This window comes from Bombina bombina, chromosome 1 (assembly GCF_027579735.1).
Source record: "Bombina bombina isolate aBomBom1 chromosome 1, aBomBom1.pri, whole genome shotgun sequence".
Lineage (NCBI taxonomy): Eukaryota > Metazoa > Chordata > Amphibia > Anura > Bombinatoridae > Bombina > Bombina bombina.
Window position 1 is genome coordinate 586,527,676 of NC_069499.1, and position 17,607 is coordinate 586,545,282.

A 17,607-nucleotide genomic window follows, 5' to 3' on the forward strand; every position below is an offset into this window, starting at 1 on the left:
CCCCTTGTCTCCTGTATTACAGCTTCTTATCCCCTTGTCTCCTGTATTACAGCTTCTTATCCCCTTGTCTCCTGTATTACAGCTTCTTATCCCCTTGTCTCCTGTATTACAGCTTCTTATCCCCTTGTCTCCTGTATTACAGCTTCTTATCCCCTTGTCTCCTGTATTACAGCTTCTTATCCCCCTTGTCTCCTGTATTACAGCTTCTTATCCCCTTGTCTCCTGTATTACAGCTTCTTATCCCCTTGTCTCCTGTATTACAGCTTCTTATCCCCTTGTCTCCTGTATTACAGCTTCTTATCCCCTTGTCTCCTGTATTACAGCTTCTTATCCCCTTGTCTCCTATATTACAGCTTCTTATCCCCTTGTCTCCTGTATTACAGCTTCTTATCCCCTTGTCTCCTGTATTACAGCTTCTTATCCCCTTGTCTCCTGTATTTGAGCTTCGTATCCCCTTGTCTCCTGTATTACAGCTTCTTATCCCCTTGTCTCCTGTATTACACACTTCTTATCCCCTTGTCTCCTGTATTACAGCTTCTTATCCCCTTGTCTCCTGTATTACAGCTTCTTATCCCCTTGTCTCCTGTATTACAGCTTCTTATCCCCTTGTCTCCTGTATTACAGCTTCTTATCCCCTTGTCTCCTGTATTACAGCTTCTTATCCCCTTGTCTCCTGTATTACAGCTTCTTATCCCCTTGTCTTCTGTATTACAGATTCTTATCCCATTGTCTCCTGTATTACAGCTTCTTATCCCCTTGTCTCCTGTATTACAGCTTCTTATCCCATTGTCTCCTGTATTACAGCTTCTTATCCCCTTGTCTCCTGTATTACAGCTTCTTATCCCCTTGTCTCCTGTATTACAGCTTCTTATCCCCTTGTCTCCTGTATTACAGCTTCTTATCCCCTTGTCTCCTGTATTACAGCTTCTTATCCCCTTGTCTCCTGTATTACAGCTTCTTATCCCCTTGTCTCCTGTATTACAGCTTCTTATCCCCTTGTCTCCTGTATTACAGCTTCTTATCCCCTTGTCTCCTGTATTACACGCTTCTTATCCCCTTGTCTCCTGTATTACAGCTTCTTATCCCCTTGTCTCCTGTATTACAGCTTCTTATCCCCTTGTCTCCTGTATTACACGCTTCTTATCCCCTTGTCTCCTGTATTACAGCTTCTTATCCCCTTGTCTCCTGTATTACAGCTTCTTATCCCCTTGTCTCCTGTATTACAGCTTCTTATCCCCTTGTCTCCTGTATTACACGCTTCTTATCCCCTTGTCTCCTGTATTACAGCTTCTTATCCCCTTGTCTCCTGTATTACAGCTTCTTATCCCCTTGTCTCCTGTATTACACACTTCTTATCCTCTTGTCTCCTGTATTACACACTTCTTATCCTCTTGTCTCCTGTATTACAGCTTCTTATCCCCTTGTCTCCTGTATTACAGCTTCTTATCCCCTTGTCTCCTGTATTACACACTTCTTATCCCCTTGTCTCCTGTATTACAGCTTCTTATCCCTTTGTGTCCTGTATTACAGCCTCTTATCCCCTTGTCTCCTGTATTACAGCTTCTTATCCCCTTGTCTCCTGTATTACAGCTTCTTCTACCATTGTCTCCTGTATTACAGCTTCTTATCCCCTTGTCTCCTGTATTACAGCTTCTTATCCCCTTGTCTCCTGTATTACAGCTTCTTATCCCCTTGTCTCCTGTATTACAGCTTCTTATCCCCTTGTCTCCTGTATTACAGCTTCTTATCCCATTGTCTCCTGTATTACAGCTTCTTATCCCCTTGTCTCCTGTATTACAGTTTCTTATCCCCTTGTCTCCTGTATTACAGCTTCTTATCCCCTTGTCTCCTGTATTACAGCTTCTTATCCCCTTGTCTCCTTTATTACAGCTTCTTATCCCCTTGTCTCCTGTATTACAGCTTCTTATCCCCTTGTCTCCTGTATTACAGCTTCTTATCCCCTTGTCTCCTGTATTACAGCTTCTTATCCCCCTGTCTCCTGTATTACAGCTTCTTATCCCCTTGTCTCCTGTATTACAGCTTCTTATCCCCTTGTCTCCTGTATTACACACTTCTTATCCCCTTGTCTCCTGTATTACAGCTTCTTATCCCCTTGTCTCCTGTATTACAGCTTCTTATCCCCTTGTCTCCTGTATTACAGCTTCTTATCCCCTTGTCTCCTGTATTACAGCTTCTTATCCCCTTGTCTCCTGTATTACAGCTTCTTATCCCCTTGTCTCCTGTATTACAGCTTCTTATCCCCTTGTCTCCTGTATTACAGCTTCTTATCCCCTTGTCTCCTGTATTACAGCTTCTTATCCCATTGTCTCCTGTATTACAGCTTCTTATCCCCTTGTCTCCTGTATTACACACTTCTTATCCCCTTGTCTCCTGTATTACAGCTTCTTATCCCCTTGTCTCCTGTATTACAGCTTCTTATCCCCTTGTCTCCTGTATTACAGCTTCTTATCCCCTTGTCTCCTGTATTACAGCTTCTTATCCCCTTGTCTCCTGTATTACAGCTTCTTATCCCCCTTGTCTCCTGTATTACACACTTCTTATCCCCTTGTCTCCTGTATTACAGCTTCTTATCCCCTTGTCTCCTGTATTACAGCTTCTTATCCCCTTGTCTCCTGTATTACAGCTTCTTATCCCCTTGTCTCCTGTATTACAGCTTCTTATCCCCTTGTCTCCTGTATTACAGCTTCTTATCCCCTTGTCTCCTGTATTACAGCTTCTTATCCCCTTGTCTCCTGTATTACAGCTTCTTATCCCCTTGTCTCCTGTATTACAGCTTCTTATCCCCTTGTCTCCTGTATTACACACTTCTTATCCCCTTGTCTCCTGTATTACAGCTTCTTATCCCCTTGTCTCCTGTATTACAGCTTCTTATCCCCTTGTCTCCTGTATTACAGCTTCTTATCCCCTTGTCTCCTGTATTACAGCTTCTTATCCCCTTGTCTCCTGTATTACAGCTTCTTATCCCCTTGTCTCCTTTATTACAGCTTCTTATCCCCTTGTCTCCTGTATTACAGCTTCTTATCCCCTTGTCTCCTGTATTACAGCTTCTTATCCCCTTGTCTCCTGTATTACACACTTCTTATCCCCTTGTCTCCTGTATTACAGCTTCTTATCCCCTTGTCTCCTGTATTACAGCTTCTTATCCCCTTGTCTCCTGTATTACACACTTCTTATCCCCTTGTCTCCTGTATTACAGCTTCTTATCCCCTTGTCTCCAGTATTACAGCTTCTTATCCCCTTGTCTCCTGTATTACAGCTTCTTATCCCCTTGTCTCCTGTATTACAGCTTCTTATCCTCTTGTCTCCTGTATTACAGCTTCTTATCCCCCTGTCTCCTGTATTACAGCTTCTTATCCCCTTGTCTCCTGTATTACAGCTTCTTTTCCCCCTTGTCTCCTGTATTACAGCTTCTTATCCCCTTGTCTCCTGTATTACAGCTTCTTATCCCCTTGTCTCCTGTATTACAGCTTCTTATCCCCTTGTCTCCTGTATTACAGTTTCTTATCCCCTTGTCTCCTGTATTACAGCTTCTTATCCCCTTGTCTCCTGTATTACAGCTTCTTATCCCCTTGTCTCCTGTATTACAGCTTCTTATCCCCTTGTCTCCTGTATTACAGCTTCTTATCCCCTTGTCTCCTGTATTACAGCTTCTTTTCCCCTTGTCTCCTGTATTACAGCTTCTTATCCCCTTGTCTCCTGTATTACAGCTTCTTATCCCCTTGTCTCCTGTATTACAGCTTCTTTTCCCCTTGTCTCCTGTATACTGCGCCTCCCCTTTGTTATGTATTATTTATTCTCATTCTCATCAGATTAGTTTTCTTCTTATCGTACATTGCTCCGCCTCCTGTTCTCTTCATGTCACTGGCTCCTATTGTACAGACTGTCAGATACAAGTTTATCTGATAGGGCACTGTACAGACTGTCAGATACAAGTTTATCAGATATGGCACTGTACAGACTGTCAGATACAAGTTTATCAGATATGGCACTGTACAGACTGTCAGATACAAGTTTATCAGATAGGGCACTGTACAGACTGTCAGATACAAGTTTATCAGATAGGGCACTGTACAGACTTTCAGATACAAGTTTATCAGATATTGCACTGTACAGACTGTCAGATACAAGTTTATCAGATAGGGCACTGTACAGATTGTCAGATACAAGTTTATCAGATAGAGCACTGTACAGACTGTCAGATACAAGTTTATCAGATAGGGCACTGTACAGACTGTCAGATACAAGTTTATCAGATAGAGCACTGTACAGACTGTCAGATACAAGTTTATCAGATAGGGCACTGTACATACTGTCAGATACAAGTTTATCAGATAGAGCACTGTACTGACTGTCAGATACAAGTTTATCAGATAGGGCACTGTACAGACTGTCAGATACAAGTTTATCAGATATGGCACTGTACAGACTGTCAGATACAAGTTTATCAGATAGGGCACTGTACAGACTGTCAGATACAAGTTTATCAGATAGGGCACTGTACAGACTGTCAGATACAAGTTTATCAGATATGGCACTGTACAGACTGTCAGATACAAGTTTATCAGATAGGGCACTGTACAGACTGTCAGATACAAGTTTATCAGATAGGGCACTGTACAAACTGTCAGATACAAGTTTATCAGATAGGGCACTGTACAGATTGTCAGATACAAGTTTATCAGATAGGGCACTTTACAGACTGTCAGATACAAGTTTATCAGATATGGCACTGTACAGACTGTCAGATACAAGTTTATCAGATAGGGCACTGTACAGACTGTCAGATACAAGTTTATCAGATATGGCACTGTACAGACTGTCAGATACAAGTTTATCAGATAGGGCACTGTACAGACTGTCAGATACAAGTTTATCAGATAGGGCACTGTACAGACTGTCAGATACAAGTTTATCAGATATGGCACTGTACAGACTGTCAGATACAAGTTTATCAGATAGGGCACTGTACAGACTGTCAGATACAAGTTTATCAGATAGGGCACTGTACAAACTGTCAGATACAAGTTTATCAGATAGGGCACTGTACAGATTGTCAGATACAAGTTTATCAGATAGGGCACTGTACAGACTGTCAGATACAAGTTTATCAGATATGGCACTGTACAGACTGTCAGATACAAGTTTATCAGATAGGGCACTGTACAGACTGTCAGATACAAGTTTATCAGATAGGGCACTGTACAGACTGTCAGATACAAGTTTATCAGATATGGCACTGTACAGACTGTCAGATACAAGTTTATCAGATAGGGCACTGTACAGACTGTCAGATACAAGTTTATCAGATAGAGCACTGTACAGAGTGTCAGATACAAGTTTATCAGATAGGGCACTGTACTGACTGTCAGATACAAGTTTATCAGATAGGGCACTGTACAGACTGTCAGATACAAGTTTATCAGATAGGGCACTGTACTGACTGTCAGATACAGGTTTATCTGATAGGGCACTGTACAGACTGTCAGATACAAGTTTATCAGATATCGCACTGTACAGACTGTCAGATACAAGTTTATCAGATAGGGCACTGTACAGACTGTCAGATACAAGTTTATCAGATAGGGCACTGTACAGACTGTCAGATACAAGTTTATCAGATATGGCACTGTACAGACTGTCAGATACAAGTTTATCAGATAGGGCACTGTACAGACTGTCAGATACAAGTTTATCAGATAGAGCACTGTACAGACTGTCAGATACAAGTTTGTCAGATAGGGCACTGTACAGACTGTCAGATACAAGTTTATCAGATTAGGGCACTGTACAGACTGTCAGATACAAGATTTATCAGATAGCGCACCTGTACAGACTGTCAGATACAAGTTTATCAGATAGGGCACTGTACAGACTGTCAGATACAAGTTTACATAAGAGGGCACTGTACAGACTGTCAGATACAAGTTTATCAGTAGGGCACTGTACAGACTGCTCAGATACAAGTTTATCAGATAGGGGCACTGTACAGACTGTCCAGATACAAGTTTTTCAGATAGCGCACTGTACAGACTGTCAGATACAAGTTTATCAGATAGGGCACTGTACAGACTGTCAGATACAAGTTTATCAGATATGGCACTGTACAGACTGTCAGATACAATTTTGTCAGATAGGGCACCTGTACAGACTGTCAGATACAAGTTTATCAGATAGTGGCACTTGTACAACTGTCAGATACAAGTTTATCAGATAGGGCACTGTACAGACTGTCAGATACAAGTTTATCAGATAGAGCACTGTACAGACTGTCAGATACAAGTTTATCAGATAGGGCACTGTACAGACTGTCAGATACAAGTTTTATCAGATAGGGCACTGTACAGACTGTCAGATACAAGTTTATCAGTATATGGCACTGTACAGACTGTCAGATACAAGTTTATCAGATAGGAGCACTGTACAGACTGTCAGATACAAGTTTATCAGATAGAGCACTGTACAGACAGTCAATTTTGTCAGGATAGAGGCACTGTCCGACTGTCAGATACACGTTACGATAGGCGCACTGTACAGACTGTCAGATACAAGTTTTACAGATAGGGCACTGTACAGACTGTCAGATACAAGTTTATCATATAGGGCACTGTACAGACTGTCAGATACAAGTTTATCAGGGCACTGTACAGACTGTCAGATACAAGTTTATCAGATATGGCACTGTACAGACTGTCAGATACAAGTTTATCAGATAGAGCACTGTACAGACTGTCAGATACAAGTTTATCAGATAGAGCACTGTACAGACTGTCAGATACAAGTTTATCAGATAGGGCACTGTACAGACTGTCAGATACAAGTTTATCAGATAGGGCACTGTACAGACTGTCAGATACAAGTTTATCAGATAGGGCACTGTACAGACTGTCAGATACAAGTTTATCAGATATGGCACTGTACAGACTGTCAGATACAAGTTTATCAGATAGAGCACTGTACAGACTGTCAGATACAAGTTTATCAGATAGGGCACTGTACAGATTGTCAGATACAAGTTTATCAGATAGAGCACTGTACAGACTGTCAGATACAAGTTTATCAGATAGGGCACTGTACAGACTGTCAGATACAAGTTTATCAGATAGAGCACTGTACAGACTGTCAGATACAAGTTTATCAGATAGGGCACTGTACAGACTGTCAGATACAAGTTTATCAGATAGGGCACTGTACAGACTGTCAGATACAAGTTTATCAGATATGGCACTGTACAGACTGTCAGATACAAGTTTATCAGATAGAGCACTGTACAGACTGTCAGATACAAGTTTATCAGATAGGGCACTGTACAGATTGTCAGATACAAGTTTATCAGATAGAGCACTGTACAGACTGTCAGATACAAGTTTATCAGATAGGGCATAGTCATTTTAAACAACTTTCCAATTTGGCCCTAGTTTATTAGGGCCTATCTGAATCATGAAAGTTTTTTTTGACTTGACTGTCCATTTAAGTTTACTACTTCTAGTTCAACTTCTGTCTCACATTCCCTCACTATCTCCTTTAGTTCAATTTTGTCTTTTTCTCTTCTATGCACAACAGCCATCTTTCTACTTACTAAGTTGTTCTGCTGATTTTCACTCGCTCTCTTTGCTTTCTTGCAGAGTTACTAGTATGTATACCACTTATTATCCTGTCTCACTTATTTTCTAGTCTAATACTCACCTGACTCCGCCTTTTGGCTAGATTACGAGTTTTGCGTTATTAGCAGCTCGGTGCTAACTTGCAAGTTATTTCCACCGCTCACCTCCCTATAGCGCTGCTATTACAGGTTTGCAAAAACCCGGCATTAGCAGGCAATATGGCAGCGTTGAGCAAAATTGAGCTCCATACCGCACCCAAATACCAGCGCTGCTTTGAGCTGGTTTTACGTGCTCGTGCACGATTTCCCAATAGACATCAATGGGGAGAGCCGGCTAAAAAAAAGCCTAACACCTGCAATAAAGGAGCGTAAAGCTCCGTAACGCAGCCCCATTAATTCCTATGGGGAAAGAAAATTTATGTTTACACCTAACACCCTAACATAAACCCTGAGTCTAAACACCCCTAATCTGCCGCCCCCGATATCACCGACACCTACATTACACTTATTAACCCCTAATCTGCCGCCCCAATGTCGCCACCACCTACATTACAGTTATTAACCCCTAATCTGCCGCCCCCGACATCGTTGCCACCTACCTACACTTATTAACCCCTAATCTGCCGTCCCCAACGTTGCCGCCACTATACTAAAGTTATTATTCCCTAAACCTTACCCTAATTCTAAACCTAACCCTAACGTAACCCTAACCCTAACACCACTAACTTTAACATAATTAAAATAAATCTAAATAAAAATTACAATTAATTGCTAAATAATTCCTATTTAAAACTAAATACTTACCTGTAAAATAAACCCTAAGCTAGCTACAATATAACATTGTAGCTAGCTTAGGTTTTATTTTTATTTCACAGCTAAGTTTGTATTTATTTTAACTAGGTAGACTAGTTAGTAAATAGTTATTAACTATTTAATAACTACCTAGTTAAAATAAATACAAATTTACCTGTAAAATAAAACCTAACCTGTCTTACACTAACACCTTACATTACACTACTATTAAATCAATTACATTAAATACAATTAACTAAATTACAAAAAATAATAAACACTATCTTACACAAAATAAAAAAAGAAATGATCAAATATTTAAACTAATTACACCTAATCTAATAGCCCTATCAAACCCCCCCCCCCCCAATAAAAAAAAAACCTAAACTAAACTGCCAATATCCCTTAAAAGGGCCTTTTACGTTGCATTGCCCCCAAGAAATCAGCTATTTTACCTGTAAAAAAAAATACAAACAACCCCCCAACAGTAAAACCCACCTCCCACACAACCAAACCCCCCAAATAAAATCCTATCTAAAAAAAACTAAGCTCCCCATTGCCATGAAAAGGGCATTTGGATGGGCATTGCCCTTAAAAGGGCATTTGCCTCTTTTTCAGCCCAAACCCTAAGCTAAAAATAAAACCCACCCAATAAATAATTAAAAAAAACTAACACTAACCCCTGAAGATCCACTTACAGTTTTTGAAGACCGGACATCCATCCTCAACGAAGCAGGGAGAAGTCTTCATCCAAGTGGCAAGAAGTGGTCCTCCAGGCGGGCAGAAGTCTTCATCCAGACGGCATCTTCTATCTTCATCCTTCCAACACAGAGCGGCACCATCTTCAAGACATCTGGCGCGGAGCATCCTCTTCTTTCGAAGAATGAAGGTTCCTTTAATGGATGTCATCCAAGATGGCGTCCCTTGAATTCCGATTGGCTGATAGAATTCTATCAGCCAATCGGAATTAAAGTTGAAAAAATCATATTGGCTGATGCAATCAGCCAATAGGATTGAGCTCGCATTCTATTGGCTGATTGGAACAGCCAATAGATTGCAAGCTCAATCCTATTGGCTGATTGCATCAGCCAATATGATTTTTTCAACTTTAATTCTGATTGGCTGATAAAATTCTTGGATGACGTCCCTTAAAGGAACCTTCATTCTTCAGTAGCCGTCGAAAGAAGAGGATGCTCCGCGCCGGATGTCTTGAAGATGGAGCCGCTCCGCGTCGGAAGGATGAAGATAGAAGATGCCGTCTGGATGAAGTCTTCTGCTCACCTGGAGAACCACTTCTTGCCGCTTGGATGAAGACTTCTCCCGGCTTCATTGAGGACTTCTTGCTGCTTGGATGAAGACTTCTCCCGGCTTCGTTGAGGATGGATGTCCGGTCTTCAAAAACTGTAAGTGGATCTTCGGGGGTTAGTGTTAGGTTTTTTTCAAGGGTTTATTGGGTGGGTTTTATTTTTAGCTTAGGGTTTGGGCTGAAAAAGTGCTAAATGCCCTTTTAAGGGCAATGCCCATCCAAATGCCCTTTTCAGGGCAATGGGGAGCTTAGTTTTTTTAGATATGATTTTATTTGGGGGGTTTGGTTGTGTGGGTGGTGGGTTTTACTGTTGGGGGGTTGTTTGTATTTTTTTTACAGGTAAAATAGCTGATTTCTTGGGGGCAATGCAATGTAAAAGGCCCTTTTAAGGGATATTGGCAGTTTAGTTTAGGCTAGGGTTTTTTTTGGGGGGGTGGATTTTTTATTTTGATAGGGCTATTAGATTAGGTGTAATTAGTTTAAATATTTGATAATTGCTTATTTATTTTGTGTAATTTAGTGTTTATTTTTTTTGTAATTTAGTTAATTGTATTTAATTAATGTTATTGATTTAATTGTAGTGTAAGACAGGTTAGGTTTTATTTTACAGGTAAATTTGTATTTATTTTAACTAGGTAGTTATTAAATAGTTAATAACTATTTACTAACTAGTCTACCTAGTTAAAATAAAAACAAACTTAGCTGTGAAATAAAAATAAAACTTAAGATAGCTACAATATAACTATTAGTTATATTGTAGCTAGCTTAGGTTTTATTTTATAGGTAAGTATTTAGTTTTAAATAGGAATTATTTAGGTATTAATTGTAATTTTTATTTAGATTTATTTTAATTATGTTAAAGTTAGTGGGTGTTAGGTTTAGGGGTTAATAACTTTAGTATAGTGGCTGCGATTTTGGGGGCAGCAGATTAGGGGTTAATAACAGTAATGTAGGTTGCGGTGAAGTTAGGGACAGCAGATTAGGGGTTAGTAATATTTAACTAGTGTTTGCAATGCTGGAGTGCGGCGGTTTAGGGGTGAATATGTTTATTATAGTGGCGGCGATGTCCAGAGCGGCAGATTAGGGGTTAATAATTTTATTTTAGTGTTTGCGGTGCAGGAGGACTTCATTTTAGGGGTTAATAGGTAGTTTATGGGTGTTAGTATACTTTTTAGCACTTTAGTTATGAGTTTTATGGTACAGCTTTGTAACATAAAACCCATAACTACTGACTTTCATTTTACGGTACGGATCTTGACAGTATAGGCTGTACTGCTCACTTTTTGGACAGGCAAACTCGTAATACCGGCGCTATGGAAGTCCTATTGAAAAAGGACTTTTTGAAAGTTGCGGTAGTTACGTTGCGTTACGGCCAAAAAAGTGTGCGATACAGATATACCTGCAAAACTCGTAATACCAGCGGTAGTGAAAAAGCACGTTATGATGCTTTTTCACTCATAGCTCAAAACTCGTAACCTAGCCTTTTGTTATTTACATCCCGTATCCTTTAGCTTCACCATATATTTTACAGATCCTTTGTCTCCTCCCGTGTCTCCTCTAGACTCCTCATGCACTTTACAGCATTCCTTTATACTCCCTTTATGATTATATTTTCTCCCATTTACAAGGATTGCATTTATTGTACACCTTGCTTTCAGATGATTTCACTCTGGCCCTAATGTTCAAAACCTCTCTGCTCAGGTGAGATATTCTAAAATGATCCTCCAGCACTGCAAGATCCCTAGTGAAATATTTAAAAGGCAGATTTTGCTTTACTTTTCCAAGGGGTGTTCTCTGTATTTCTGTTTGTAACAGAGATACAAGCCCAGTGCAATATAGCACTGCATGACATGACAGTTCTGCTGCATTTACACCGTGTGCTTTGCATTTTATATCATTTTACACTTCAGATTAAATTTTATTACATTTAAACTTTGTACTTTCTATTTAATATTTTAGTTTGTATGCAGCAGTGTATTTAGGATTGTGATTTTACAAATTCTGATTATAGAACAGACTTCATAGGGGCAGAACTCACTGAATTTTCTAAGAAAAGGGGAGGATCCTGGAAATCCCAGAGAGATGAGAGATGCCATCCATTAAAAATTGTGAAGCTCTCTGGGATACAAAATTTCACATGGGAGAGAGAAGGTAGCTGGAGAACCGCTGGGGCGATATATAGGCCTCTAGTTATCAAGCCGTCAACCGCAAATACGCTGGTATTCTGCAGCGTATTTGTGGCGAGGCTGATTCGCCATAGTTATCAAGCCTTACAGACCGGCAAAAGTAGAATCTAGTGACGTAACATACGATACGCCGGACTCAGTCCGACACAGATCGATGGTTACGTCACTCCAGATGTTCCGAACGCAAGTTCGGCACAATCTGACTACTTTTGGAAGTTATCAAAGAACAACCAGGTACGCTCGCCACTATTCCGGCCCAGCGTACCTGGTGTTTAATCCGCCGCCCTGGAGGCGGCGGATCCCATAGGAATCAATGGGAGTCTGACAGCAGCGAGAGCTCATGTTCGCTGCTGCCCGATATCCCATTGATTTCTATGGGAAGGTCTGCACCTAACACCCTAACATGTACCCCGAGTCTAAACACCCCTAATCTGCCCCCCCTACACCGCCGCCACCTACTTTATACTTATTAACCCCTAAACCACCGCTCCCGGACCCCGCCGCAACTAAATAAAATGTTTAACCCCTAAACCGCCGCTCCCGGACCCCGCCGCAACTATAATAAATTTATGAACCCCTAAACCGCCGCTCCCGGACCCCGCCGCCACCTACATTATACCTATCAACCCCTAATCTGCCGCCCCCTATACCGCCGCCACCTACATAAAGTTATTAACCCCTATCCTGCCAATCCCGGACCCCGCTGCAAATAAATTAATTGTTTAACCCCTAAACCGCTGCACCCGGAGCCCGCCGCCACCTACATTACATTTATTAACCCCTATCCTGCCCCCCCCTACACCGCTCTACACCGCCGCCACCTACAGTACATTGATTAACCCCTAATCTACCCCCCCTACACCGCCGCCACTATATTAAATGAATTAACCCCTAAACCTAGATCTAACACTAACCCTAACACCCCCTAACTTAAATATTATTTAAATTAATCTAAATAAATATTCCTATAATTAAATAAATTAATCCTATTTAAAACTAAATACTTACCTGTAAAATAAACCCTAAGATAGCTACAATATAACTAATAGTTACATTGTAGCTATCTTAGGGTTTATTTTTATTTTACAGGCAAGTTTGTATTTATTTTAACTAGGCACAATAGCTATTAAATAGTTATTAACTATTTAATAACTTCCTAGTTAAAATAAATACAGATATACCTGTAAAATAAATCCTAACCTAAGTTACAATTACACCTAACACTACACTATCATTAAATAAATTAAATTAATTAACTACAATTACCTAACATTAAATAAAATTAACTAAAAATAACTAAAGTACAAAAAAAACCCTCTAAATTACAGAAAATAAAAAAAATTACAAGAAGTTTAAACTAATTATACCTAATCTAAGCCCCCTAATAAAATAAAAAAGCACCCCAAAATAATAAAATTCCCTACCCTAAAATAAATTACAAATAGCCCTTAAAAGGGCCTTTTGCAGGGCATTGGCCCAAGTAATCAGCTCTTTTACCTGTAAAAAAAAAAGAAATATAACCCCCCCAACATTAAAACCCACCACCCACACACCCAACCCTACTCTAAAACCCACCCAAACCCCCCTTAAAAAAACCTAACACTACCCCCTTGAAGATCACCCTACCTTGAGACGTCTTCACCCAGCCGGGCACAAGTCTTCATCCGATCCGGCTAGAAATCTTCCTCGAATCCGGGCAGAAGAGGTCCTCCAAGCGGCAGAAGTCTTTATCCAAGCGGCATCTTCTATCTTCAATCAACCGGAGCGGAGGGGGTCCATCTTCAATCCAGCCGACGCAGAGCCATCCTCTTCAAACGCCGCCCTAACACTGAATGAAGGTTCCTTTAAATGACGTCATCCAAGATGGCGTCCCTTGAATTCCGATTGGCTGATAGGATTCTATAAGCCAATCGGAATTAAGGTAGGAAAAATCTGATTGGCTGATGTAATCAGCCAATCGGATTAAAGTTCAATCCGATTGGCTGATCCAATCAGCCAATAGGATTGACCTCACATTCTATTGGCTGTTCCAATCAGCCAATAGAATGCAAGGTCAATCCTATTGGCTGATTGCATCAGCCAATAGGATTTTTCCTACCTTAATTCCGATTGGCTGATAGAATCCAATCAGCCAATCGGAATTCAAGGGACGCCATCTTGGATGAAGTCATTTAAAGGAACCTTCATTCAGTGTTAGGACGGCTTTTGAAGAGGATGGCTCCACGTCGGCTGGATTGAAGATGGACCCGCTCCGCTCTGGTTGATTGAAGATAGAAGATGCCACTTGGATAAAGACTTCTGCCGCTTGGAGGACCTCTTCTGCCTGGATTTGAGGAAGATTTCTGGCCGGATCGGATGAAGACTTGTGCCCGGCTGGGTGAAGACGTCTCAAGGTAGGGTGATCTTCAAGGGGGTAGTGTTAGGTTTTTTTAAGGGGGGTTTGGGTGGGTTTTAGAGTAGGATTGGGTGTGTGGGTGGTGGGTTTTAATGTTGGGGGGTTGTATTTCTTTTTTTTTACAGTTAAAAGAGCTGATTACTTTGGGGCAATGCCCCACAAAAGGCCCTTTTAAGTGCTATTTGTAATTTAGTTTAGGGTAGGGAATTTTATTATTTTGGGGGGCTTTTTTATTTTATTAGGGGGCTTAGATTAGGTGTAATTAGTTTAAACTTCTTGTAATTTTTTTTTATTTTCTGTAATTTAGAGTTGTTGTTTTTTTGTACTTTAGTTATTTTTAGTTCATTTTATTTAATGTAAGGTAATTGTAGTTAATTAATTAAATTTATTTAATGATAGTGTAGTGTTAGGTATAATTGTAACTTAGGTTAGGATTTATTTTACAGGTAATTTTGTATTTATTTTAGCTAGGTAGCTATTAAATAGTTAATAACTATTTAATAGCTATTGTACCTAGTTAAAATAAATACAAAGTTGCCTGTAAAATAAAAATAAATACTAAAATAGCTACAATGTAACTAATAGTTATATTGTAGCTATCTTAGGGTTTATTTTATAGGTAAGTATTTACTTTTAAATAGGGTTAATTTATTTAATTATAGGAATATTTATTTAGATTAATTTAAATAATATTTAAGTTAGGGGGGTGTTAGGGTTAGTGTTAGACTTAGGTTTAGGGGTTAATTCATTTAATATAGTGGCGGCGGTGTAGGGGGGTAGATTAGGGGTTAATCAATGTACTGTAGGTGGCGGCGGTGTAGGGGGGGCAGGATAGGGGTTAATAAATGTAATGTAGGTGGCGGAGGGCTCTGGTGCTGCGGTTTAGGGGTTAAACAATTAATTTATTTGCTGCGGGGACCGGGATCGGCAGGATAGAGGTTAATAACTGTATGTAGGTGGCGGCGGTATAGGGGGCGGAAGATTAGGGGTTAATAGGTATAATGTAGGTGGCGGCGGGGTCCGGGAGCGGCGGTTTAGGGGCTCATATATTTATTATAGTTGAGGCGGGGTCCAGGAGCGGCGGTTTAGGGTTAATAAGTTTATTTAGGTGCTGGGGGCTCCGGGAGCGACGGTTTAGGGGGTAAAACAGTATAGTATAGTGTGGGTGCTTAGTGACAGGCTAGCAAGAAAGCTGCGAATAAGCCGATGAGCAGCGAGATCGACGACTGTTAGTTAACAACAGTCCGCTGCTCATCGCACCGTACTTGGTGCATGGCTTTTTGACAGCTTTCTTGATACATTTAGCAAACGTATTCCGGTCCGCGGCGGCGATGTTAGGCGAGCTTAGGCGAGCGTATTGGGGCCGGCGAATACAGGTAAGTAGACAGGTTAATAACTAGAGGCCATAGGCTCTGTTTGCATTAATACCAAAATAAACTAAAATGTTTTCAATACAACTTAACTTGCTTTTGTCTATATTTTAGTATACATTACTTTTCTGTAACTTAAAATAAGTATTGTAAATTTTGCTCAGCAACCACACATACAGTCTCTCTTAAAAATAGATATAGAAAGTTGCAGCTTTTTTAGAGAGTGTAAAAAACCCCCCACAGTGAACAGGTTGCAGGGAAAACAGTAACTATGTTGCAAAGTGATCACTTAGTCAGCATTGTATAATAGCAACGGCATATATTCAGTCAAATAAAGTGAACACTCACCGGCACAGACGTGCTGATTCAGTGGCACCTATTGTGAATTTTGAGCAAACTTCACCTGCATACAGGTGGCGAGTCAAATTAGTGAGACCATTTGGTTTAAAATGCTTAGAAAATTTCACAAGACTGTTGAGAGAGATTCATAAATACCCTGGGAAACTCCCCTGTTAAGCCCAGGGACCTGCTCTGTCCCCCCACTTTCTGAAATTGGCTCTTTTAGTTTGCAATGCAGCAAATTCAAGGTGCAATGTAATTTGTATACATAAACAGAAATATACAAAGTATGATCCTAATTTGTTACAGTAACACAGAAGTGTAACAAAACTATCATCACGCAGTACTGTATTGCACTGGGCTTGTCTCTCCTTCATATATAGAATGGAGAGAGATCTCAGTGTTGGAGAGTTCTGCCCTTTTTCATTTGAATATTCAGTAAGTTCAGTCTTTGTGAAGTGTGAACTACAATTTCTCTCCAAGCTGGAGAACCTATGAATATCAGGGCCTCTCGGTCTTTTCTTGTTTCACTCACCACTCATTCTGCTGAATCTAGTTCAGTCACCACCTTTCTCTTCTTATTATCTAGATGTATTATGAGGTTGATTTATCAAGCTGCGGCGGACAGGGCCACATATACGCACCCCTGTCTGCCGCAGCTCGCCTCTGGCAGGCTGAATTCCCCTGGCAGAATTCAGCATTGCACACAAGCGCTATTTTGTGCTCTTGTGCAATCCCGTCCCTTGCCCGCGCACAGCCAATCATGTGTAGGCAGGAGCTGTCAATCTCCCCGGTCGGACGAGACCAGGGAGATTGAAAGGGTAGGGAAGCAGAGGTTGATAAATTGACCTTTGCCTATTGGTTTGGCTGCATTCTCCATTGTATTCAGTTTTTTTTCCTCTTTTCTCCAGCTGTGATTTTACTTTATCTTCCTCATCCCGTCTACTAATGTTACTGAAATGTATTCAGCCTCTTTTTCACTTTTAACACAGATTTGACTCCACATTTTTGTTTTCTGTCTCACACAAATTCCCTGCTAGATTAAACTCCCATTTTACACCAATTGTTCTACACCTGCCTTCTCAGTTCCATTCTTTTATTCTCTTACAGGCTCACCACTCGTTTTACACCACCTTTTTCAACCTCTCTGGCTCAGTTCGTTCCCTGCAGCACTTGTGCCGCTTTACACTGCGGAGACATTTAGGCTGTCGGTGTCACAGTCTCATCCCCTTATTGCCTGTCCCCAGATCTCTACAGGAATACCTGCTGCTGGATAGCAAGTTAAGTCTCTCCTGAGACCTGTCCTGTTTTCAGCTTGCCTGTGCTTAACAGTGCATAGAACCTGATTCTGTCCTATGTGTAACTTGTTGGGGTCTTAATCCAAATAGTTTGAGTCCTATTTGTTGCCACCTGGGACAAGGAATCCAGGTGAAGGGGTTGCTAGCTATCCAGACTTTTGTCTTCTTTTGACCCCAACGGGCTTTGATAATTACTGTATGCGAATGGGCCTGTGTGGTTTCTCAGTGCAGTTATCAACATCACATCTTGAATGTGACACAATTCTCATTTTGCTTTTTGTGCCAAGTATCTAGCTCTTG

The 17,607-nt window shown here is 40.7% G+C and overlaps 1 protein-coding gene across 1 annotated transcript in view; it reads left to right on the forward strand.

Moving 5' to 3' along the window:
• Positions 1–17,366, forward strand: part of ASB18 (ankyrin repeat and SOCS box containing 18) — a 123,430-nt gene extending 106,064 nt beyond the window's left edge. The window contains exon 5 of the mRNA XM_053713509.1: positions 17,120–17,366. Coding sequence (XP_053569484.1) covers positions 17,120–17,305 — 186 coding nt within the window. The 3' untranslated portion in view covers positions 17,306–17,366. The remainder of the gene's footprint in view (positions 1–17,119) is intronic.
• The last annotated feature ends 241 nt before the right edge of the window (positions 17,367–17,607 follow it).